This window comes from Salarias fasciatus, chromosome 18 (assembly GCF_902148845.1).
Source record: "Salarias fasciatus chromosome 18, fSalaFa1.1, whole genome shotgun sequence".
NCBI lineage: Eukaryota > Metazoa > Chordata > Actinopteri > Blenniiformes > Blenniidae > Salarias > Salarias fasciatus.
The window spans coordinates 18511709-18536824 of NC_043762.1; the positions used below are offsets into that span (position 1 = coordinate 18511709).

Here is a 25116-nt window from a genome sequence, read left to right on the forward strand (position 1 = left end):
GTTAAGATCAGGGACTTAACTTTGCATGTATCGAGTAAAGTACAAATAATCACAGTATTTGATGCTAATTCTGTCTATGAGAGATGGCAAAGCTTCGAATTGTCAGATTGTTTTGCGCAGAAAACAAATCCAAAGAGTGATGATTGCAAGCCACCAGTAGCTTAATTGTGACCACAGAATGAAACTAAGTGAAAGTAGAATCAATGGAAGAAGGAGTTATTCTGTATATCAACTGGTGATATGACCAAGATGTGTGTGTTTTAATAATTAATAAAGGTTAGTTGTCTGTCCTTTCCCCTGGTGGTCTGACATAGTAGCTTGGGGAACCTCACACCCAATTGATATTCACACACACACACACGCACACACACACGCGCGCACACACACACACACGCACACAGTTATTTAAGGAAATAGCGTCATCCCTGGGTGAGATGGGATGGTGGCGAACGTCACGGTCGGCTGATTTACCTACTCACCATTAACCCGAACACCGCGGCGGGGCAAAAAAAAGAAGAAGCAAGAGAAGGATCCAGGGATAACGCTTCAAGATATTTCATGACAAGTGCTCCTTTACAAGCAAGCTAATACACAAAATATCAAATGTGAAGGATTGCGAAAGGAGAATTATATGAAGTCAGTAAGTGTTGTGTGTGTTGTACCAGAAAAACTAACCTCTTTTATTTTAACCTCTAAATCACACACCCTCCGTCTCTCTCTCTCTCTCTCTCGCTGGCTCTCTGCATGGTAGCTGCCATTATTGAAAGTGACAGTGGGAATTTGGTCCAATTTGTAGTAAATCTGCCTTTAATGACGACCAGCGTTTGCTGAATGAAAGAGCTGCGGGTATGGAAACGAGGGCACATGTGTTCGAGAAGTGTGTGTGTGTGTGTGTGTGTGTGTGTGTGTGTGTGTGTGTGTGTGTGTGTGTGTGTGTGATCTGTCTGTTCTTTTCTACAGATATCTGTTCTTATGTGTGTTTCGATTTGCTTTCCATTTTTTCCCCTCTTTTTTGGAGCATGGAAATGTATCTGTGTTTGATTACAGCTGCCAGCCTGCTCTCTCTGGTGACTGGGACCTCTGTCACTTGTTCACGGGCCACAGATTCTCTCGAACGGACACGAAAATTCACACATACACATACACACACACACACACACACACACACATGCAGAGTTTGGAAATGGAAATCTATCATGCCCCGTACACGTCAGGTGGCTCAGGGGGGCAAAGTAATCTACATACCCCGTCACCCCCTCCTTTTAATACTCCCTATTCTCCCTTCCTCCTCCTCCATAATCAATTTGCCACCGCTCAAGCAAGCCCCCACCTCGACACCAGATGACACAAAAAGGCAAAAAGCAATCAGTAGCTGGAGTTTAGCGCTGCCCCTCTATTCTTCCTCCCATCTATTCAACCCAACTTCCACAAGGAAAGGACTTACTCATCTTTAGCCGGCAACAGCCCCTCCATGTAGGGGAGTGGAGGGGAGCGGAGGTGGGAGGCTGTCAATCAAATCAAGGCTGACACAACATATTTAGTACTGATGCGCGTTCAACCGGGAGCAGGTCTGGAAATGAAGCTGGTTATCAGTTATTGACTAGAACAGATTAAAACTAATGCAAGTAGCAATTCAGTAACTAGATTAAACACAGTAGTCAGTGTCACCTGAATTTTTTTTATTATTGTTTTAAATACATTATAATCTTGATTTTTGTAGGTCGTGCTCAGGTGTGTATTTTTGAAAAACCCCAAATATACTTTTGTTTTTAATCCAATGAAGTCCAAAGAGAAGTTCCTAATCTGATGACAAAATATGAACAAGTACAATTTTAGCTTTATCCCAATTTTTAATATGCTTGGAATAAATTACAGTGATATGTTATAAAATAAGTTCTTTATTTTCAGCATTTTCAGTCTTCATCAGACCAGGTCTCGTGTTGTGTTTCCTCAACTCCTACTAAAACATTGCAATCCCCAGAAAATAAACAAGAAATAGTACTTACCTGTAGTTATTATCCCAATTCTAAATTTTTGCTTGGCCCAATGGCCTTATGTTAAAGTTAAAACACAGGAGTTACTCAACTGGCTACCAAACATTTGGCCGATGGTTGGATAAATACCATATCTCTTTCAGATTAAAGCCTTCTAAAGTTTAGAGTCTACACATTCCGAGGCGAGCCGTGTTCAGTTCAGACAAGCTACTTTTTGAATACCGTCCCTGTCTGATGTGTTGGGACGGAGCTCCGTAAGGCGTGTTTGTTTGAGGCACCAGCATGCCTCACCTGGCTCGCCGTCTTTACACACACACACACACGCTCATTATCACCACACGTTTTAAATCGCGTCTTTCATTCTTCCTTCCCCCGTTTTTCCTCCCGCCTGTCTGGTGTGTTTGTTTGGCATTGCTGTGCCGTGCGGCGCTACTCGTTTCTACACTCCTCTCCTCGCTTTGACACGACAGCCAGCAGGAATTTCCAGCCCCATAACCCTCGCCATCAAAAATTCATAGAACCGGGCAAACAGACATGTGAAGCTGTGAAGAGGCGGCAGCACACCAACTCTCCCATCACTCCCTCTCTTTCTTTCTCTCATTTTCTGTCTTCTTTCATCTTCCCCTCGCTCGATCTCTCTCTTTATGTTTCCTGCTCGTCCTCCCTCAACACATCTCTTTCTCTCTCACCTCACATTTCATCTTACCCTCCTTTTCCCCCCTTTTCCCTCTCCTTTCATCTCTCCATCACCCCCCCTCTGTCACCGTGGCAATTTTCTCCCATCGTGGCAGGCATGCTGCCACTGTCCTCTCTCACTCTTTCTCTTCCCTCTCTCCCGCTCTCTCCTTCTCTTGTCGCTGTTTGACACTGTCAACAAGCAGGTAGAGGTGGCTGTTATTGTTGATACCTCTGCAGAGATTCCAGGTAATGAATAAAAGAGAGAGAGAGGGGGAAAAGGAGAGAAAGATGATGTGAGACAGAGATAGAGAGCTGGTGAGAGAAAGGTGTGTGTGTGTTGTGTGTGTGTGTGTGTGTGTGTGTGTGTGTGTGTGTGTGTCACCCATATTTATTCTCCAACGTGAGTCTAACCACGTTTTGACATAGTAAGCCATATCAACTTCTGGATCATTCAATCAAATTTTTATTTCACCTTGAATTATTCCATCAAATACAAATACACATGAGAATATGACACGTTGAATCGGCCATGGACGCTCCAAGTACAGTATCAGTGTCACTTTAACTGCAGGTCGTGGACCTTACAGTTTAAAACGTGCAAACTGTAAATGTTGTTAAGCCTCCGTGTTTTTACTCATGTCTTAATAACTGTGTTGGATCTCCAGCTTGCTGAGATCCAACAAAGTCACAGGTCTGAACTCGTTTCACACTCTTGAGTTTTAACAAAACATGTATCACCCCTTTTGTAAATTTATATTTCAGAAAAGTGACTCATAAAGAAGGTTCCTTATTCTTATTACCCACTCATCCAGCCGTTTCGAAAGGAAATCCCTTGTCTACCAAGGCATGCTGTCAGATTAGAGGTTGTGGTCTGCCGCTGTCTGTCTGTTACTCAGTGTGTGCGTGTGTGTGTCTGTCCGTGAGGGTCTGGAGTGCTAACAGGGTCTCAAAGCAAACATGACAACCCTGTCTCGCTTCGTCAACGTCAAGCCCGTCGCGGCGCTTTGCGAAGCTGGGATAAACGTATCTCACCCTGTTTGAAAGCAAGTCGGAGACGGAGAGAGAGGGAAGAGGGACGGGGACGAGTGAGGGAGCGCATGAGCTGGGAATGAGGGACGTCAGCGGAGGTGTCAGAAGAAGTGGTCACGCAAAAGCAGTTTGGATAAATATGTCAGCGTTGCTGGATATTTTAATACATCCTGACTGATTCTTAAACCTCAGTGCAAACCGAAAACATGTAACAAACCCCTTCTCTCCTCCTCCTTCCCTGTAAAGTTTACAAGCCAGAATATTATTGTCAACATGCTTCAAATCAAAGTGACCAGACGCTGAGTTTACTGACAAATCAAATTATTGTAAAATCTATTATTTCCTGCTCCTGACCTTACACACAGGCTGCGTCTGTGTATGAATGTCATATGTCGTATGGTCATCGGACAGAATGGGAGGATGAAAGGTCACTGAGAATATGAGCGCAATGAATGAAAGTAAATGAATGAAACGACAAGATTCCAGTTAATTGGTCCCAAGTGAGCCACTGGTAAAAAATTCTTGGATATTGCTTGTTTTAACCCAAGAAATTGCTGATCAGGCTCAAGACGAGTAATAAGATTCGACTTTGCGTCAGCACTGCTTTACCTAATACATCACTGAAGTCCGTCCTGTTTCTCCTTTGCAGTAAGAACCCCTCACCCAAAGATGGAACAGCCACTCCAGGAACCCCCAAGGTGAGATCGCCCCCGTTTTCTAATGCGGTACGTGAGAGCATGCGTCAATTTATTTCATTTTTTCTCTTATTCCTTCCTCTGTTGAAGTTCTAATATAAAAGGTTGACTTTCTTCCCCTAATATCCATTAAAAGCTGCCAAGATAATAAATTAATAACAAAATGATTTTCCGCTAATGCTGAACTGTATGTTGTTATGTAATATCTCCAGTAGTTTTCACTGATAGGCAAAGTGGTTCACGTCTGTGGAGCGATCAGAAATGAGACTCTGAGGCCTCTTTTCCTCTCTGCTGCACAGATCTTGCTGTACTGTCGACCTCTGAAATCTTTCTCTCACTCACACACACACACAGAAGTACTGGTCTCCTTTGGTCCAACAGGCAGCGAGGACAAGAGGCACTGTACTGTGATTGTTCCAATTAGAGAGACAGAGAGAGACGCAGGCGCAGAGAAAGGGAAACAAAAAAAAACATAAAGATGGACGATGTCAAACTGCAAACAGATGGAGTTCTGTGTCCACACAGGTTTTTTCTCCCAGTATCTGTCTCTTTATTTAAAGGCAGCACCAGCAGCCAGTCTGAGACCTTTTGAAAAGAATCCTTATCGACCAGATAGATTACAACGTTTTGTCAGGAAGAACTCAGTACTTGCAAAACTGGCAAAACTCAAAGACCTAACAGCAGGTGGGGGGAATAAAAGTGCATGTGATTTAAACGCAAAAGTTTGAGAGTCCTAGACTAATTCAGGTGAGCCATTCTTATTCTTTCCCACCTTTTGGGTGCTGACCCTGAGCTTAGAGCCGCGCTTGCGGCGCCGTGGGTGGGCCCGTACTTGAGAAAGGCAGACGGAGCAGGGTTGAAGGGCGAGTGCGAGCCTCCGTCTCCAGCCGTGACTTCGCATCTCACCGCTGTTGTTTAGTATTCTGAGGGAAGCCATGGAGAATGAGGAGAGCCGGCCTGGAGCACATGGGCCTGTTGTTGCCGCTCGCCGCCCGGCGTGCAGGACCCACCTCCGCTAAACCAGAGATTAACCCCAAAACACTAATTTATGGGGTGTTCAGCCCACTTGCTGAGCTGCGGTGACTGGGTCAGAGGGAAAACATGCAATATCTGGAGGGTCGCTCATTTTCTGACACATACACACTTCACTTGGATACTACGATGCATATAGAAAAGCAACTCGCCTGTGCTTTTCTCAGACACCCTCCACTAATTGTTAGTATGTATATTTGCAAAAAGTTTCTTCTTCCAGTGGTAAAATTTAACATTCTAATATTTGCCCATAAGGTGTGCATCTACACCCGACTGTAGCTTCTAAATGCAACCTTTTTGGCGCAGCTCTTTGTGCACATTGATTTAATTGGTTGGTTTAAAAGACCAAAATTTCAGGAAGACCTTCATTTATAATGTCTTTGTAGAATACCATTAAATGTCATATTCTAATGATAAAATTTAAGCATATTCCCAGAACGCCCTCAGGTAAATGAGTCCTGACCTTTTTAAACGTGGAGAAAAGAAAAAGGGAAGACCGCACACACACTCACACACACACTCATACACACATGCGTACACACACCCACAGAGGCATAAAAGCACCATGCATAATGTCCAATTTACTGTGGCAGCACTGGAGGTTGGTCATTTCTCACATATTATTATTAGATTACTGCTGTCGAGCACTTAAGCCTCTGCTCTGCCCCTTTCCACTTGATTAATAGGAGACGACTGTAAATACAAATATTTCATAGCTGCCTTGTAAAAAAAAGAAAAGAAGGAAGAAAAAAAAAACAGGCAGCCGTACAGACACACTTGAAAATACAAGCAGGAGTGCAGACACACTTCCACTCGTCTGTCAGGACTAAGCCTGGTAAAATACTGATATTGCCTCTCTTCCTCTTCCCTCATTTGCTCAATCTCTCCTCTCTCTGCTAACTCCCTGGAATTCCCCGGACTGTCTTTGTCACAGAGTGGGTTAGAGAAGGATATTGTTTTATATGTACGTATGACGGAGAAAGAGCGAAGCGCGCGTGCAAAGTGTTGTGGGACAGATTTATAGACAGACAGTGTCCCATAATGTCAGACAGTTAGACCCCCCCCTCCCCCCCCCCGCCCCCCTCCCATTGAATGTTTACCCTGCTCCCTTCCTGCTTTCCTTTCCTCTCATCCTCTGGCTCCTCTTCTGCCCATTCCTCCTTTCTTTCCAATCTCTCAGTCTTCCCTAACTCCTCTTAACGTCCCATAAACATTAACTCTAATCAGTGGAAGGGATTTTATAGACAAAGTCAGGCAGGTTACAGTCATCATCAATGACGTGTTGCTTTCAGCATCTGCAGCAATAACATTCTCGAATTTCTCCAAGGGTAAAGAGTCTTTAGTCTTGGTGGGGGTTTTTTTCCTCTACTGTTTATCGTCCATGTGAGTTTCTGATATAAAATATTTCATAACGATCATTATATTTGTATGATGCACACAATCACATTACATTTCCACTTATATAGACGGGATGTTGAAACAACTTCTCGCATCAATTTTTACTTCACATTGCACAGTTTACATGCTCAATCATTTCTTGTTTTTTATTTTTTTCCCCTTTCAGACAACTCTTTAAACTTACTTCAATGTCAGCCTTTAGCTGACACTTTCAGCTAACTTTACCTCCCACAGTCCATCTTCCACCAGTAAATCTCATCATGTCTTTCTCGATTGCCACTTCGAGTACCATCACACATGCTGAACGTGGTGTTCAGAGAAGGTCTATTTCATTAACTTCAATTACTAACAGGAACATTCAGGTCGTCTCACTGCTGACCCCGCCGTATGTGTAGGTGGCGACACACTCCACACTTTCCTCCCCAGCAGTGAAACTGTATCTGTTTTCCTTGAATCTGAATGCATTTTGGAGCAAGCATTACTCTTGTGTCACTCGGTTTCATTGATTATCCGTCTTTGCAACAAGGACAGCCTCGGTTGTAATCATTGCCCCAGAGGTGATAATATTACAAGATCATCTGCATAGAAAATACATTTTCATTCCCCTCTCTCTCTCTCTCTCTCTCTCTCTCTCTCTCTCTCTCTTTCTCTCCGCAGTCAATGCTGTTGTCGGTGCACATCAAACGTGAGGGAGAGTCTCCTGTGGTCTCTCCTTTGTCATCTGAGGACGCCCACCACTCCGACAGATACCAGGTCACATACACACACACACACACACACACACACACACACACACACACACACACACACACACACACACACACACACACACACACACACACACACACACACGAGGCCTGATATCAATATTTTTTTAATTAACTTATTGTATGTACATTTATATATTATTCTTTTGCTTTGTTTTTTACCGTGCTTTCTTTTTCCACTTGTCAGTCGGTTCACCTTGAAGCATTCAGAGTTAGACACAATGAATTCCTACATTTCATTTTGCAACAACCTGTATATCTCTAAGAGTGCCGTAACAGATATTACAACATATATTAGTACTATAAGCTCGATGGTAACAGGCATCGTTAAGCAGTCAACGTACCTGGAGTGGCAGATTTAATATGTGGTACTCCTCTGATCACCCTCTGTCCCCAAGCAGTTACCATTCTTCACATTTGAAGAGGCGATGTTGAAATTACAAGTCTGATTCGGGTCCACCGGGCTATAAAACTGTGATATTTAAGAACAGACCTGAAGCGAAATTTCACTGATCTACTTAATGAAAATGTTTCTCATTATTAAATAGGAATCCGGTGTTGGAGCAGGAAAGATGTTAAGCAGAGATGTAATGCTATACTTCAAGTTTAAAGGCAGATTAAACTTGCTATAGAAATGTGAGGCAGGTTTTTGTGAATGAAATGTAACCCTTTATTCAGTGAGTGACTGTGTGTGATAACCTGTCCATATCTTCTCGTGTTATTCTAACCAAAGGTAAACTGAAGGTTTGCTAGAAAGCAGGGAAAAGTGTTGTTTTAAACAGTAGGCAAGGTGTTATTATGGTAGAATTTATTATGACAGCAAAATCAACATAATGTGTGGCACCTTTTCTTCAGTGGCACATCTTCTACTCCCAGCTGATACAACCATTTATCTGAGAAAAAGAAAAATTGTAGTTGAACTTGAAAACTACTGAAAAAAACCAGTACTTATTTTTAAACTTCAGTAAATCAGATACCGTACGTTTTTATTGCTCAAAATATTGTATTGGAGGTCAAAATTACTAAATAATTTATGAAGAGTGCATTTACATAATTTCTTAACTAGATATTGTTAAATATGTGTGATTTTTATTCGTTTTCCATCCTTTTTGCAACAGATTTGATTATGTAATTGGCTTCTTTGTAACTGGAAATGTGGGAAATGTGTTATACGTGCCCTTTAATAGGTTAAGATGTAGGAAATGATGAGGTTTACATAATCTATTCAATCAAACTGTATGTAAATATGATCTATAACAGGAGTAAATCTCATAGAATTTAGGTTTTTTTTATGCCTTCTCAGCAGTTAAGTTGACTAACAGGCCAATCTCCTTAAATCTGAGATGTCACCCTGACTGCTTTTATCTCTTAAATTCATCAAAGTTTGTTCGGGTAATTCCTCTGGCCATGATGTATCTCAGGGTTAAGTGGGTTTCCCCCCTAACACCATAAAATAAGAACTATTAAGTCCATGCAGACGTTACATCCATACGTTCAGGATGACACAGCTCATAAAGACCTTATAGCAATAAAGTAGATTTTCTCATTAAGTGAAACTGCTGAAATCACCTTATATTATACAAATGATTAAGTCAATGGTGACTCTTTTTAGCACCCTGAAAATAAAGCATAATGGCAGACTTTTCCACCTCCTCTCTTCTTGTCAATCTGTTTCGGTTCGCTTTACCTCTTCGCTGCTTCTGGAAACCTGACCTATCCACAGCCGTCCATTGAGTGTATCATAATGATACCATAGTAGAGGCGATGCGCAGCAAGCGGGCCTATAAGTCAGGAGTTGGAGGGGAATCAGTGGTTGTCAGTGATGGACGACAGGCCGGCCGTGAGAGAACTCAGCCGTTGCCTATTCAGCTTGCTGCGGCGTTAAAGAGAGGGTATCCATAATCGCAAGAGGGGCTGCTTTAGTCAGCAAATAGTTAAAGACATGCAGGCCTCTGGGTTTGAATCCCAGCAGGCCTGATGCATTCATTCTCTTTGAAATGGAGGACAGAGGAATCTGACCTCAGGTAATTAATTTCACAGTGCTGCACTTTTAATGCTCGGACATTATTTTTAATGATGCAGGAGATTTACCACAGGCAACCTGAACTAACCTGGACCCCAAATGTTCTAGATTTGCTTTGATACATGTGTGATCTTGTATGATTTTTGTCCCCCCCCCCCCCAACCCTAACCCTGCTATTATGAATTTGATGCTTGCAACGTGTCTCCAAAAGATGAATCCAAATTGGTTATCTAATACTGTAGCATACTTAAGTAAAAACCCGGAAGCAAGCTTTTTGCAGAATAAGTTACATTTGGTCGTGTCATCACATGGATTGTCTTTCTCTCTCTCTGTTTGTCCTGTGATGGATTGGTCACCTGTTCAGGGCGTATCCTGCCCTCACCTGTAGTCAGCTGACATTAGCTCCAGCGGCCCTGCACAGGGTTATGTGGTATTGTCATGGATGGATGTAAATTACATCACTATTAACCTGAGCACCAAAATTGTCTGTTTCTGTGTTAGAAAAGGTCCTTTCATTTAAAAAAATAAATAAATAAAATGGAAATTACTGTGTTTTCTAAAAAGTCAGGTTGGATTATTACCACTTTTCTTGAATAGATAAATAATCCAGAGTTTTTCTTAAATAAAAATTATGATACAATTCGATTCATGGCCTCTTCCATTGCTTATGTTTAAGCTGACAAACATAGTGTAACTTCATAACTATAAAGTGTGTATGTGCACATATAAATACATGTGTGAGCATGACACTGGCTCTGACACTTTTTTCTTGATCAACAAAGAATAATCTGAACTTCTCAAAGTCATTTTGTACAAAAATATCTTTACTGTCACTGAAGAATTTGAGCAAAAAATATCAAATCCCCACAAGATGAGTGACTTGTTGATGTTTGAAAAGTTTTTGTTAAATTGAATCAACCTTTTCTTCTTGATTCGGCATTTATAAATATATATGCATGATATAGAAATAGTAGTTGCAGTGTCTCATGAAATCTATGAATGAGAATGAAACTCGTTGCTTCCCCCTCGTGGCTCGTGCGCGGAACAGCACGTGACGTTTCCCGGCTTCCGTTTCCAGTGCGGTCACGTGATCAAAACAAGCCAACATGGCGTCGGACATGAGCAATTTCCCCAGACGCGAGCGGCACTTTCAATCCTCTGCCATCCGGATCCATCAGTAGACTCGAGCTTTCGTTTCCCGTCATGTGGAGTTAGTTGACACGAGCCCGGCCACTGTGCAGCGGCGAGTTTTAGCGGCTGCTCGAGGGAACTGCGGCAGAAAGCTGACAGTCATGGAGGAGGTGGAAAACAACAGAGAAGTAGGTGTTGATTGTTGACAGTGCCCCCTCAGCCCCTGTAGCGCCTCAGCATCCGAAGCAATCCCCCTCTCAGAAGTTTCATCCGCACTTGCAGACGCGCTGTGTTGCTTCTTTGTTGTCTAATGAACGCTTCTCTCCCCCTCTTTGCTTGCAGACGTTTTTACGAGTAAGGGCAAACAGGCAAACGAGATTGAATGGTATGTACACACAACAGCTTATTGATTCTGCTTGATTTTATTGTTCATATCTTTCCGTCTGACTGAAATGTCCTTATTAAGTGGCCACGATGCATTTATTGTGGAATACTATGGATTAAAAAAAAAAGCATTTTACTGTTTTCTGTATGTTTGGAAGTGTCACAGATGTCATAGAATGTGCTGGAAAATGGCAATTACAGTGTATTTTCTATTTATATCTGTGAGGCCGTGACCTCTAACAGACAAATGATTGGAGAAATGAAAGTAAGTGTTTATTGCCCACAATTGCTCAATACAACCACAAGTAAATAAAATAAAAACTCAATAGTGCTGCCGCACACATCAGTATCCTGTTGCCAGGAACAGTAAATTCATCCCATGATCTTATTCACACTGTGAAATGTAACAAATTTACAACAATTTTGATTGATATTACAAGGAAATATTTCAGGACTTTTCTGATTTTTTTCTTCACTGAAGTTGCACATGCATAGAAATGTACATATATCTTGGACAACATGGCCTTAAATGTTAATCTCAAACTTTAAAGCTACACATTCATGGATTTTCCTTACCTAAATGCCTTCATTCTAGTGCTGACCCTATTAAAGGTTATATATTGATAACTTTTATTGAACATATTGCATATTATTTGTCACACTTGATGCGATCATTCTGATTTTTTTTCTCCTCTCTTTTTTGTACACTGACCAATCTTCCACACTCCTGAATGTAGACGATGGGGCACTCACATCTGATGGACTTGTTAAACTACAAGTCCTTGAAAATACTTTTATAATTTATTAACAGTAATATGATTATTTGTGATGTATTACTTCCGTTCCTGGGCAGAACATTTCTGTGCATCACATCTGTGGCCTCATCCATAATCAGGATTCATTTCTTTAATGTTTTAAACAGGATGGGGGTTTTGTAGTGGAAGCTCAGAGCACTGCTGGGTCCAATGAATTAGATTCAAACCCGCAGCCGGCTTCCGGCTTTCCTCCATCCTTCATTTTTCCCTCTAGCTACAGTGTATCCCCTCCTGTCCTCCTCATCCCTGGCCATAGTCCATTTTGGCTACCTTTAGCTTCCCCAGCCGGCAAGAAATTAATGTCCCTGCACACCATTTGCAGTTGGGAAAAAAGCGGCAGAGGCTCCGGGCGTGATGACGGCTGTTCTGCTCTGTTAAATTTCTAATTAAAGCGTGTGTGGTGATGAAGCTGCGACAGGCGGGAAGGGGCTGTGGGATGGATGTATAGCACTGGGAACAGAACTCTCACACGCTCACTTCTTTTTTTTTTCCTAACACGTTAAAAAGGATGGCAATGTGCATGGTTGACACTAACCAGCCCTTTCCTGTGCTTCAGAACCAGGGAGGGAGACGTCATTGTGGAAATGATCGCAAACCACAAACAGCATTATAAATTTGTCTCCCCTTCTTGTCTCCTTACTGCCTCTGTCCACGCAGCCCGTATAGGCAAGATGAAGAGGAGGAAGCCTGAGGAGGGGGGCCAGGTATGTCCGCTGTGCAGCGCCCCCTTGGCTGGGAGCGAGGAGGAGATGAGTAGACATGTGGAACAATGCCTGATCCAGGTAGTACAATCTGGAGCCTGAGCCCTGCCTGCCGCCAGTCGGACAGCCTATGAACCCTTCTCTTCCAGTCACCTTTCCTCTTCCTGTAGACACCGCCAGAAACCGACGCGTAGCAACCACCTCCTAACTCTCTTCACATGGCGGCGGCGGCGCAGACGCATCATACTGGACTAACTGTCTGAACAGCTTAAAGCCACAGCAGTGACACTGAGATGTCAGCTGCAGAGTCGTTCTCGTCTGCAGTTCATCCCGTATGATTTGTCTGCGTCGACTCCGCCGGCATGGTGCTGTAGATGTAGCCCAGACGCACGTGCACTCACACACGTGCACACTTTGTCTTCTCTTTGATCATCAACCAGTGATTCCCTCTCCTGTCGGTTAGACGCTCTTCTTCTGTCCTGTGGATTACCATCTGCATTTTTCCAAACAGCAGATTGACTTCGAATGATCATCACTAATCACCATGTCTCTTGAATCTGTCGCCTAACTGACTGCTGTCCATTACAGTAGATAGACACTCAAATATCTGTTTAATCTGAATTGATATTTTTCATTTATTGATTTTAGAGAATAATTAAACCCAAACGTGTGGTCTGAATATTGATTGATTAGCTCTTATTCATATTTCTCTTAGTGTTGGTAACAGATCAGCATGAACTGTTTCCGTGGTGTGTGTTCCCTGCAGGACAGCAAAATAAACATAACCTGTCTGTCCTTTTGAGAATGATTCATCTATCGAAGAAGAATCGTTGAAAATGTTAGTGCTGTGCAGATGCTTCACTGTGAACACATTTTATCAATTGTGTCAGTATGTTACAGCACCAGTGAAGCATTTTCTTCCACCACACCTCCATTTTGTTAAAAATGGTTAAAAAAATAAAGCTGTGACCCTCAGAGAATCCTTTGGTACTTAAATAGCTTAAAGATAATGAATTGACAGCACTGTGTGTCTGAGAGCTTTTCTCCAGTTGGATGTATTAAACCTCTGTCCCTGTGTGTGTTCTGGTGCGTCAGCGTGAGGGAGCCTTAGCCGACGATGACTCCGCAGACATGGATGGAGAAAATGGGCGGGGCTTCGAGGAGTACGAGTGGGCGGGGCAGAAGAGGATCAGAGCCACGGCTCTGCTGGAGGGAGGATTCAGAGGTACGGACGCTTCACATTCGGCGCTGGTTTTTGATAATGTAGATATCCAGCCGTCACGGCACCGAGGTCACGCGAAGTCACAGCAGTTTGCTTCAGTACTGTTCAATTTCTCCGTCTCTCCTCCTGTTTCTCTGCTCATCCATCATTCACCGCGGCCCCCCCCTGTCCACTCTGGGCTCCGCCAGCTGTGTGTGATCAGTGCTGAATGTGACCAGGGAGCCGTAATGGTGCCGGCGGTCCGGTGGCGGCGGGGGCCGGCCCGAGGTCAGTCCAGTCCAGCTCGGCCTGGCTCGGCCCGGCCCTGCATCACCCTCTTAGCGAGGGGAAGGAAAACACATTTAGCTGGGCAATTGACCCGCCGGTCACCACTCTGTGCGCGCGTGTGTGTGTGTCCAGAAATGCAATTATAGAGCTGGATAGGCGAGCGGGTCTCCGGGGAGCCCGGCAGCAGCTCTGTGACAAAACACACCTGCACTGCTCAGGCTCATCTCAGTCTCTCACCTCTTTCGGCGTCTCCTCCTACTTCTGCTAATGTGACTCAAACTCTTTACATCCTAAAAGTCAAAAATTTCATGCTGTGTGAAGTAGCGAGCGAGTCCCAGTATACAAGTAACTGCGTCTTTATATTTAAATTTAAAGAAGCTAGAACTTTGTCTTGTGCCCCCCCCCCACACACACACACGCACACACACACACACACTGGCATCCCATCATGCCTTCTGCTAAGCAATAAGAGGACAGATTGGAACAGGCCATCCAGGTGTGCTTCAGACCTCCACTTGACTTTCATGTGTTCCTCTTCCTGCTCGCTGCCTCTTTCCCCCCGCTTCGATCCGTTGTTAAACACACACATGCTGAGCTCCACCTGCCCCCCTCCCCTTCCAGAGGCAGATCAATACTGAAGTCTCAACTAAATCTGGACAGCGTGAGGCCCGTCGGGCGGGAGGCGCCCTCTCCACCCGTTTATCCATCCCCCCGACGTTCCCTCCATCCTCCCTCTGTCGCGTCGTCGGAACGAGCGAACACGGGACCCTTCTGCCGCTCTCTAATAGGGCGCCTTGTGATGTGACAGAGTTAACTGAGTTGGGCCGGGGAGAGCAACTTGAAACACACACACACACACACACACACACACACACACACACACACACACACACTGCAGACGGCTCAGAAGGTGGATTTTGTCTTGAAAGCTCCTCAGTGGTTCTGACACACGCTGGTGAATCCAGCAGGCTCTGGCTGGCTCGGCGGATAGAGAGGTGTTGCAGCAGAGGGGGGAGGGGGGGGGGGGTCTCCTCAGCTGGCGAGATGAAGAGAGGTCCTATTCTTCTGTGAAGTGCCACCATCCTTTCCTCTCTTTGAGAGCGCGAGGGGGGGTGGAAAAGGCAGGGGGGGAGCGGGCCGTTTCAAAGGAGAGGAGAGGAGAGGGGGGGAGGAGGGGGGAGAAATCGAACAGGATCAGTTTATGATTCAACTCTGTGTGAGTGAAGACTTCCCTGTGTCTCGCACCGGCTTAGCCAGGTTGAAAAGACCCACTTAACACAGACAGCTTTCTTTATCTGTCTACTAGACTGTCCGGGGACTGGAAAAGTTTTAGCTTTTCTTTCTTTTTATTTTTATTTTTTTAATTGAAATATTTATATTTTTGTAGTCTTATTTTTCATTTCAACTAAAATTAAATGCTGACAAATCTTTCAACCCCTTGAAAAAAAGTCTTACTTACAAAAACTCTACAGTTAAACACTAAATATGATGCCTTAACATTTTGTACAAATGTACACACTGTTTGGTACCTGCTGTACCAAACAGAAATGACAATAAAAACCTGTATTACTTAATATGCAATTTATTCATATTTTAATTGTAATTTTTGAGAATAACAACTGCTGCCTTAAACTGTGTATGCAGTTCAATCAACAGTCCTCTAATTATTGCATTTTTGACAAACAGTGGAAATAAATAAATCCAAAACAATGATTTTTAACCTCATCTGATGATGAACTGCCACTAATCTGCTTAGTTGTCTATAATTTTCACGTTTTATCCTGTTAGTGGCTTATAATGAAGAGGAGAAGGTTTTAACTAAAATTTAAAGATAGAATTGCCTCATCCATACAGTTGGTTCAGCGATTCAGTTTGTGGTCAGGATTCACATATCTCTATCGCTTGAACATTATTTTAGCATTCCCTGAAACTGTATTTTGCACGTTCTTTGTTTCTGCAGTTATTATCAAGTTAGTGAAGGCAAAATGTAGTGAAAGTTGAGCACAAGAGTTGAACAATCGTTTGAGGCGGCGCCAGATGAAAGGCAGGCAGGGAGGCAGATCCCCGGGTTTGATATGGGACCGTCCTGAGAGGCGGAGGAGGAGAAGAGGGGGATTATTGCCAGTCGAGATTGCCCAGAGGGATTGAGGAGAAGAGAAATCTCTCCTTTGGAAATGGACTTCAAAGATGACCGTCTCATGTCTTTGTGTCTGTGTCCCTTTCCCCATCGCCCTCCCTCTCTCTCTGACCTGTAAATGGCAGGAAGATAGTGCAGTGACCTTTGACACGCCTCCCCTGCTTCCTGGTGGGGGGGGGGTCTTGATAATTGCTATGGTAACGGGACGTTTATGAAGGGGACGGATTGGCTGAGCCGAGCTGCCCGTCAGCCTGATGAGTCCTTTGATCCCGCCTGCCTGTTCACATCTGCACCCGCCGCCTCGCCGCGGCGACGTCCATGTAAACCCAGGGTCTCCTTTCTCGCTGCCGCGACGCGTGTAGCGGCGGATAAAACGAGCAGTTCGCATGTTAAAGAGTCAGCAAAATCCAGAGCACGGCTGTCATAATGAGGCAGAGCTGGAAGGCTGTGTGTGTGTGAGAGAGAGAGAGAGAGAGGGAGGATTCAGTCTCTGAAGCAGGGACGAGTGGAAACTGTTTATGAACAGATCCAGAGACGTGAGTGGAGATGAACATGGATAGATGAAGTTAAAGAGTGAAGGCAAACATTGGGTACAAGAAAGCAAAAAGGGCTTTTACCAAAATTAAGGAGAAGAATCTAAAAAAAGAGGAATAAAAAGAGGGTGATAAAGGAAGAGGGGTGGCCGTCGGTGCATAATGTGAGTGAAAGGCGGTTAGAGTGGGGCTGACCTTTCCTTGGCCAGATTAGATTGGCCTGCCAACACTGCTTAGAGGGACAGATATAGAGGCAGAGGGAACACACACACACACACACACACACATGCAGAGCAAACACACTGCACATACAGTATTTTCACTGTGAGCACAGCAGTCAGGCCAGGTAAATTCCAGCTGTGAGGTACGAGCAAATGCATCCATCTGTACGCAAGATGCAGGGTTAACGCTCATTTATTGATATTTTATACTTAGCTGGAATAGACATTAAAGCAATTATCATTGTTAGTAGTGTTGAATGTTAGTATTACTGATCCTTCTTGGGATCACCATTTTCTTCATTTCATAAGTTAGATGACGAGACTTTCAGGGAAGTCTCGTTAAAATGGTACTCGGTTGAGTATAAAGTTGAGGTGCAAATTGAGAAAGGAAAGTCAGATCAAACGATGCTGGAGGGTCTGGAGTGTAATGTTTTTAAGCGATAGCTTCAAGAAAAGTTGGCGACCGCTGTTACAGTTTGCCGTTACGTTGCGACTCAGATCAGACAGATGCTCCTTGTTCTTCGGCCGTGCCCTGAATATTGCTTCAGTAGTTGAGCGGACTGACAGTCACACCGCTCGGCCATTGTTCCCACATGTTCCCCGTCACCGCGGAGACCAAATAAAAATTAAAAGGTCTTTTTTATATGATCACTAAAAACCATCAGCCCGCTGTAAAACGCGTTTTACCGCGGCGGCTTTTGGTCCTTCCAGCCTCACCTTCCTCTCCTTCCCATCCATCCATATTTTATGTTTTTTTCTCTTTTTTTTTTTTTTTCCTTTTTTTTTCTTGGAGTGAAAGTGAATTAAACAGAGTTAGGTGAGAAGAGGAGCTGGAATAGATGTTTAAATTCCAGAAAAACCTCAGGAGGCGAGGGCCAGCAGCCGATCGGCGCCGTGACAGAGATACCATAGTGCAGCGAGAGCTACTGTTATAGGAAGTGGAGTATTGGAACTCACACACTGAGACAGGCGGGTTAAATAGGATGGCTGTCAACTCTGTCTGGTCACACACACACACATACACACACACACACACACACACACACACACACACACACACACACAGCAACACTAGTCCAGCTGAGAGCTTGTAGAAATTGGAATAGGTGTAAATAAGATGGCTGTCAGGCCTGTCACAGGTAGACACACACACACATACACACCTTTGTGTAGTAGATAGACATGGTATTAGTGACAGCTGCACACACACACACATAGAAACACACACCTTCAAGGGGTTGGAGAGACAAGGCCTAAGTGACAGAGGGACAGACAGTCTCAAACAAACATTGGAAAGACACCTCTAAGTGACGGAGCCACACACACAGCCGGCGGTGTGGTTAAGTGGAGCTGAAGGGAGCAGTCAGGCAGCGGTAAGGGTTTGTCTGAGCGTTCATCACCGGGTTTATAGAAGTGCCACTCACACACGCGCGCACACACACCGTGACTCCCCCATCTCTCTCGGTAAAGATTGATGGGCAGGGTGTCAGTCTTCATCGCGCCGCCCCCGAGTCTATATTCCGTCTGTGGCCGGAGCTCCCTCAGCCTCTCCTGCTTTCCTGGTTATACCAAGTTAATTTGTTTCGGAAAAAAAAGTTGTGGAGGAGCTAATTTAAACACTTAAAAGTGTTAGCTGAATGAAGGTGTTTGCAAGTTTTACAGATATTCTGATTTAATGTATCTGGAATCGCTGCACCGTCGGTTTTCCGGTGTCATTTGTCATATTTGTGGATTTTTTTTTTTTTCTCCCCTGGTTTCATAGGAACCGGTTTTGCCACGTGTAGTATCAAGGAGAGCGCAGCCGACAGCGACGCCGACCTCGACGTGGACGGAGACGACACGCTGGAGTACGGCAAAGCCCAGTACACCGAGGCCGATATCATCCCCTGCTCCGGAGCCGGGGAGGACCAGGGGGAGGCCCGGGAGAGGGAGGCGTTACGGGGAGCTGTGCTCAAGTATGACGACTCTTCTCTTTACTGCGCTATTGTACAGTTAACACAATTCTGCTGGAACAAAACATTCATATTATGTGTGTTTGTGTGTTGCAGTGGAGGGATGCCTTCGAACAGAATAACGCCTGAATTCTCCAAATGGGCCAACGATGGTGAGACGGGCAAATTTACCATCTTAACGATTATCAACACTACAGAGGGGATTGCTGTACCTTTTGCAACATAAATCATTCCTTTCATTTTGGGGAGTGTTTTGTAAATGACCTGGAGCATTCACACATTTTTTAGGATTAACTTGTCAGTTATACAGGATATACAAGTAATTCCAGATCATAATTTCTTAAACATGTTGCTGTGATTTCAGTATTGCAGGTGATATACACAAATACACCCTGATCTAAGAAAGCTTCATGTTTTCTCAAGCCTGGACTGTCACGTGTGGTTGATACTCTTGTGCATCTGCAGAAATGCCGTCAACAAGCAACGGAGAAAGCAGCAAGACGGACCCCAGCACTCCTTCATCATCGTCCTCTTCCTCCTGTGCCCCACGCACCTGTAAAAACAGTGAGATTGAAAAGTAAGTCACACACACACACACACACACACACACACACACACACACACACACACACAAATTATCATTCCATTTGAGTCGTTACCTCCGGTGGTTTGTTAATAGTTCCAATAAACTATACATCAAATAACATGAGCTGTATATTCTTCACTCTCTGCACATTTCCAGTTTTCACCACTTCAACTTCAGGAAGGCTGACTGCAATGAATTCATTTGAATGAATCAATCCACGTCCAGCATGTATGTGTGTGTGTGTGTGTGTGTGTCTGTGACTCGTATTAAATATCAGCAGAGGGGATAACTTGGCGCATAAGCAGAGCGGGCTGAAGCGTATCGATCAGAGGCAGCACCTCAGAGCAGGAGCTGCCGGCTTGTTTGCTGAGCGAGGCGACGCATTTGATAAGTGGCTGTCGGGTCCTGTTCACCCTCTCACAGATATACCTTCTATAAATCAGTTGTCAAGATGAATTCAGCCATTTGGACTCAACTGGTTAAAAGATAAACAGCATAGTCCCTTTGTTGTAACTTAAATAAAGATGAGTAAAGAACAGCTTAGCCAGATGCAAGTTTGTTTCGTGGCACAGTTTCTGGTTCGTGCTCCACTGTGATGCTCTTTCTGCGGTCTTAGTGGCCACCTGGAGCAGAACAGGCCTTAATCTAAGTATCCATTTAAAGGAGGCCAACGAGATGCTGAGTGATTGCATTGGAACGAGCAGTCAGCTGGCCGGCTGGAACAATTCCCCGCCTCACTCCTCGCCGCTCGCTATAAATGCACGTATTTGTGGAGCTTCTGTGCCCTTCCGTCCCCAAATGAAAATGAGATTTGTCTCCTTTCGTTACATTGATACATTGTACATGTGTGCGTGCATATGTGTGTGTGTGTGTGTGTGTGTGTGTGTGTGTGTGTGTGTGTGTGTGTGTGGCTGTGCGCCGGGCAGCGTTAGTGAAAGCTCGCTCGCTCTCTCTCCCGCTCGCCGTCTCTGATCCCAGATGGGTAATGATCTGGTCGCCTCCCGGGGCGTCCTCGTTCCCCTGCTCATTCCCCTGCAAGATAAATGAGCTTACACACACACAGACACACACATACACACGCGAGACGCTCTTTCCCCTCCAAGATAAATGGCCTCTCCAATGCCGCCAATGCGATTGCTGCCAAATTTGGTGCTCCAGCTGGAACAATGCGGAGAGATTTCCATGTGGTTTCTGCAAATAATTGAATCTGTCCTCAATTTGGAAGTGATGAAGCTAGATTTCTAACCCCCACCCTCCCCACCCCCCACCCCAGTGTAACAGACAACGCACACACACACACTGCCCAGTCTCCGTCTACCTTTTCCTCTCTCACTTTATTGCAGCGTTTCTTTCTCTCTCCCTTCTTTCTCATTTCTCTTATTCGCGTCTTTCTGTCCTCCGTCTCAATTCTTCTCAGGCATTTACAAGCCCCCCCACCGCCACCCCCACCTTCCTGCCTTTTGCCATCTGAGGCCCGCACACACAGAGACACGCGCACGTCGGGGCAGAGGCAGGGGAAATCAATAGTGACTTAAATGTTTTACCATGGTCTGTCAGTGTAGTTAAGGCCTCGGTTAACAGGGTGCAGAGGAGAATGATGCTCTAAAGGGATTTACCGCCGCTTCTTTTCCCTTTTTTTTTTCCCCCACCCATCCGCACATACATATATGAGGTGTGTATCGATATCTGATTCGTAGAATATATGATACAGAAATAATGCAGCTGTTTTTGCCCTTAATTGGGATGTCGCTTCATCATTTCTTGGTGTCTGTGTTGAGAGAAGCAGCGTGAGGCCAAAATGCAGTAGACAGTAGATTAAGACACAATGCTGATTGAGATAGATGGTGGAGATCTCCAGCTACACACACGCACACACAATGAGTAATGGCCTCACACACATCGGGGACGCGGCACTAAATAGAGGGGAGGCTGAGCCATCTATCTGTGCGCGTCGGGCTTTCTCGTCCGCTTGTTGCCATAGGGACAACTTGAGCCGGAAATTCAACAAAATTTCACTTTTTTTTTTCTTTCTTTCTTTTTTTCCCCTCCCCCGTCACATCGATGAGCACGTCGTCCCGATCGGCCCGACGGGGCAGTAACTAACTGGGAGCGCGCTGCTGAATGGAGGCTGTATTTCCGGATTAGTTCCCGAGGTTTTATGGTGCCAGGTCCTCAGATCAAGGCCACAAGTCAGCGCCGAGCAGAGCAGCGTCCCAGTGTGCTCGCTAAAGTCCTGAGCACACACTCGATAACAAACGTAAAAAAAAAGGCACGTGCAGCGCAATGGTTGATTATGCACTCATTCATTCATTCATTCGTTAATCTTGATTTGCCGTTTCTACAGTAATACACTAAAGTGGAATGGACTAAAGTTCAGTCCCAACAATGTCTCCGGTAGTTTGTCTCACGCAGGATATTCTTCTGAAATGACTCAGGAGCACTTTATGTTTTAGGTTTTGACCTCAATTGAACCCTGAATTTGTTTGTCCAAGTCCTCACGACGTATTTGCTGAACCGGGGTGCCAGTGTGGGATAAATTTTTCCGTTTTGGCTCAGAAAGTGAAAAGGTCGAAAACCCCTCGAGCCAGCTTAAATCAGGAGCAAACACAAACAGCATAAAACGCTCTGAAAACTCAAGGATTTCTGCTCGCAGGTCTTGCTGGTGGAGAGGCCGTTCATCCGCTCGCTTGTCACATTTCGCCCCAGAGAGTTGTCTTTCCTTTGCTTTGGCCCTGTGAAGTCATCTCGCTCTCTCGGTTACCTTCATTAAATCTTTTCACCTCCTCCGCCTCCTCTTTACTTTTCCACTCTCCCCCCGGTTTATACGTCCAGCTGCATCGAGAAAGATTAGCATGATTTCTACGTCAGCAGAGCTTTTCTCTTTTTGAATATTAACTTTTGAGGGAAGACAAGGTGATAAGAAAACGCCTCTTTCCTGGTTCAAAGCCTGCTTCAGCTGAGTTTCATGGACATCTTAGTGACAGAGGGATTCATGGGAGTTACACGGTTCTGTTTGTGGGACGCCGCCGTCCAGCACCAGCCGGCCCACAGTCCACTGCTGCTTTATGAGCTCGCCGGCTAATCAAGGCTAAATGACTTTTTACAAGCCTGGTGCTAATAAGAGGAGAGGGTAAAGCGGTTTATAGGGCACGAGGGTGTCGAGCCGGGCTGCATCTTTATAGACATGGAGTGATGATGAGGTTCAGAAAAGGAACCAGTGCAGATGTCTGGTGTCTAACTGAAAGTTCCGGGGTGTTTTGATACCTAGATGGGCTCGATCAGCGTTTGTTAGGACGGAACTGTCTCCAGTCAATAATTGAATCATCTTTTTAGTCTGTAAACTGAAATTGAACCACAAATAAAGAAGTGGATATCGCCTCTAAAGTACCCCCCCCCCCCCCCCCCCAATGGGTTGTCCAGGAAATGGCAAAAAGTTCCATTTCCCTGTGGCCAAGGAGTAATATTGAAATATTTGGACCAGACATCGAGGCAAATAAGATGTTTCCCTGACGAAGACGCCGTTAAAAGTTTCCACATTAGAGCCGCAGCATAGCCCTGAGGTATTTGAAGAGCCTGCTGATCTCCAGGCAAGCCTGAAATGTTTAATTTTAATCTAATCTTTGATTGGATTCAATTTATTTTAATGAGCTTGTCTGATGAAATGAATTTAAGAAAAAAACCTCCTGTCAAACCTTGGCAGTTTGGCTAAAAAAAAAAAATGGATTTATAGAAATGTGGGTTTTAAAGATTTGCCTTGGTTTTCTGCTGTTGCTGCCTCACTATTGGTTCATCATAACACACAAACACACACACACACACACACAGCCACTTATTGCTCTCTTTTGCCATCACACTCCCTTCGCTCTCCCTGCTTGTCCTTCCCCATCCAGATCGATACCATAGATCAGCTAGCTATCAGCGTGCAAAATGTCCACATCACCATAAATACACACACACACACACACACACACACACACACACACACACTGCTATTGCAGCTCAGCGTCTGGCTCAGACCGTCTCGTCTCCCTGCACCGAAGCAGCGGTGGCGTTGCGGTCTGCGCGTTGGCTGTATTGATTTAGTTATGGCTGCTTCATATGCTGTCGGACAGTGTTAAATGCACATTTTCTGTTATCATGCCGCACATTAATCAGCAGCCACTCAGAGGCTGGAAGAAAGGGAGGACGGCGGATGGAATAGAGGACAGAGTTGTATGAAAGAGGAATGAAGCAAGGACGCGCGGAGATGAGGAAATAAATACCGAAGCGAGGAAATAAATTGGAGGGCGAGGCAGACCCAGACACAACAGAGGAGTTATAGAGGACGGGAGGTGAACGCGCAGCGTTGTAAAAAGAGAAAAGGGCATCTGAGTTGAAGTCAGGGAAGTGAGGGGACTGACACTTGTGAAGTTGGGACGAAATGTTGAAAGATGGTTGTAGAAAGAGAAATAGACGGATGTGATCAATTGGGAGTAAGACGGGGGGTTTGGAGCTTCAAAGATATTAAAGGTCAAACTGCGCCGACTGAACATCAGCAGGGAGAAACAATGGTGAAGTTCAGCAGATCACAGAAAAATCACGATTAGATTGAAAATCAAAAAACATTCATTCACAAGACGTTTCACCATTTTTTTATGTCACTATAAAAACACAAAGTTCAAATCTGCCTCTCTCCCTCAGGGTGACAGAGGAGGAGTCGACGGCGACCACCATGGAGGCTCTGAAGGCTCGAATCAGAGAGCTGGAGAAGCAGATCCTGCGAGGAGACCGATACAAGTGTCTTATCTGCATGGTGAGTATCAGAAGGCGGCAGAGCGGGAAATATTCGACAAAGTGTCTCGTTCTGTCGGAGCGTGATGAGCAACAGCCTCATCCTGTTCTCAGTCAGTTGCATCAGTGAAGCTCATTCAAGACCAATTTAAGAAACTTTTACAGAAAATATGTTTATCACTTTCAGTCAGATTTATTAGAGGAACAGGTTTAATGTGGTTTACCGATCACTTCTCCCTTTTAAGATCCACAAAACAATCAGCGTACAAACATGCTCATGAATCATATTGATCACTTCATACACCTGATGGTTGTACAGATTCATCTCAAGGCAAAGTTTTCTGCTCAGGCAAGACTGAACGCTAGCTTCTTTAGATTTAGTCAAGTTTTTCTTTTAAGGAAACCAGTGCATTGTTATTGAATGCTGAATACTTGTGCTGCATTCGTGTGCATGTCAGAAATACGTGCATCTCATTCCCTCAGTGGCCGTTGTCATTGTTTGAGTGCTGCTCTTGTGTTGTGTTGTGTTGTGCTGTGCTGGTTGTAGCCCCTGCATGGCTTTGCTCGTCAACAGGATTTGCACCCAGGCTTAAGTAGCTGTTGCTCGACCGCTTCTCATGAGGACGGTTTCTGATATTTCCTCCACGACCGTGTTTGTGTTTCGTGTTGCCGTTCTTGAGTGTGACGGCGGCTGACGCGCTTCCCATCTTGGAGCGGTGATTGATTGGATCGGACTGGCCGATCAATAAAATATGCCACACGTCAACATTGTCAGAAAGAC

At 44.7% G+C, this 25116-nt stretch overlaps 1 protein-coding gene across 11 annotated transcripts in view; it reads left to right on the forward strand.

The window, feature by feature from the left end:
- The window catches only part of rnf220a (ring finger protein 220a), a 140783-nt gene that overhangs the window by 108733 nt on the left and 6934 nt on the right, over positions 1-25116 (forward strand). For 3 of the 11 annotated variants that reach the window (XM_030116096.1, XM_030116095.1, XM_030116102.1), the window contains 9 exons: positions 4351-4426; positions 7484-7579; positions 11090-11132; positions 12589-12728; positions 13743-13872; positions 18790-18982; positions 19076-19131; positions 19445-19556; positions 24246-24357. In XM_030116096.1, coding sequence (XP_029971956.1) covers positions 4351-4426; positions 7484-7579; positions 11090-11132; positions 12589-12728; positions 13743-13872; positions 18790-18982; positions 19076-19131; positions 19445-19556; positions 24246-24357 — 958 coding nt within the window. Of the gene's footprint in view, positions 1-4350; positions 4427-7483; positions 7580-10710; positions 10936-11089; positions 11133-12588; positions 12729-13742; positions 13873-18789; positions 18983-19075; positions 19132-19444; positions 19557-24245; positions 24358-25116 lie in introns of those variants that run through there. The other 8 variants (XM_030116097.1, XM_030116103.1, XM_030116100.1 and 5 more) reach the window with 7 other exon arrangements.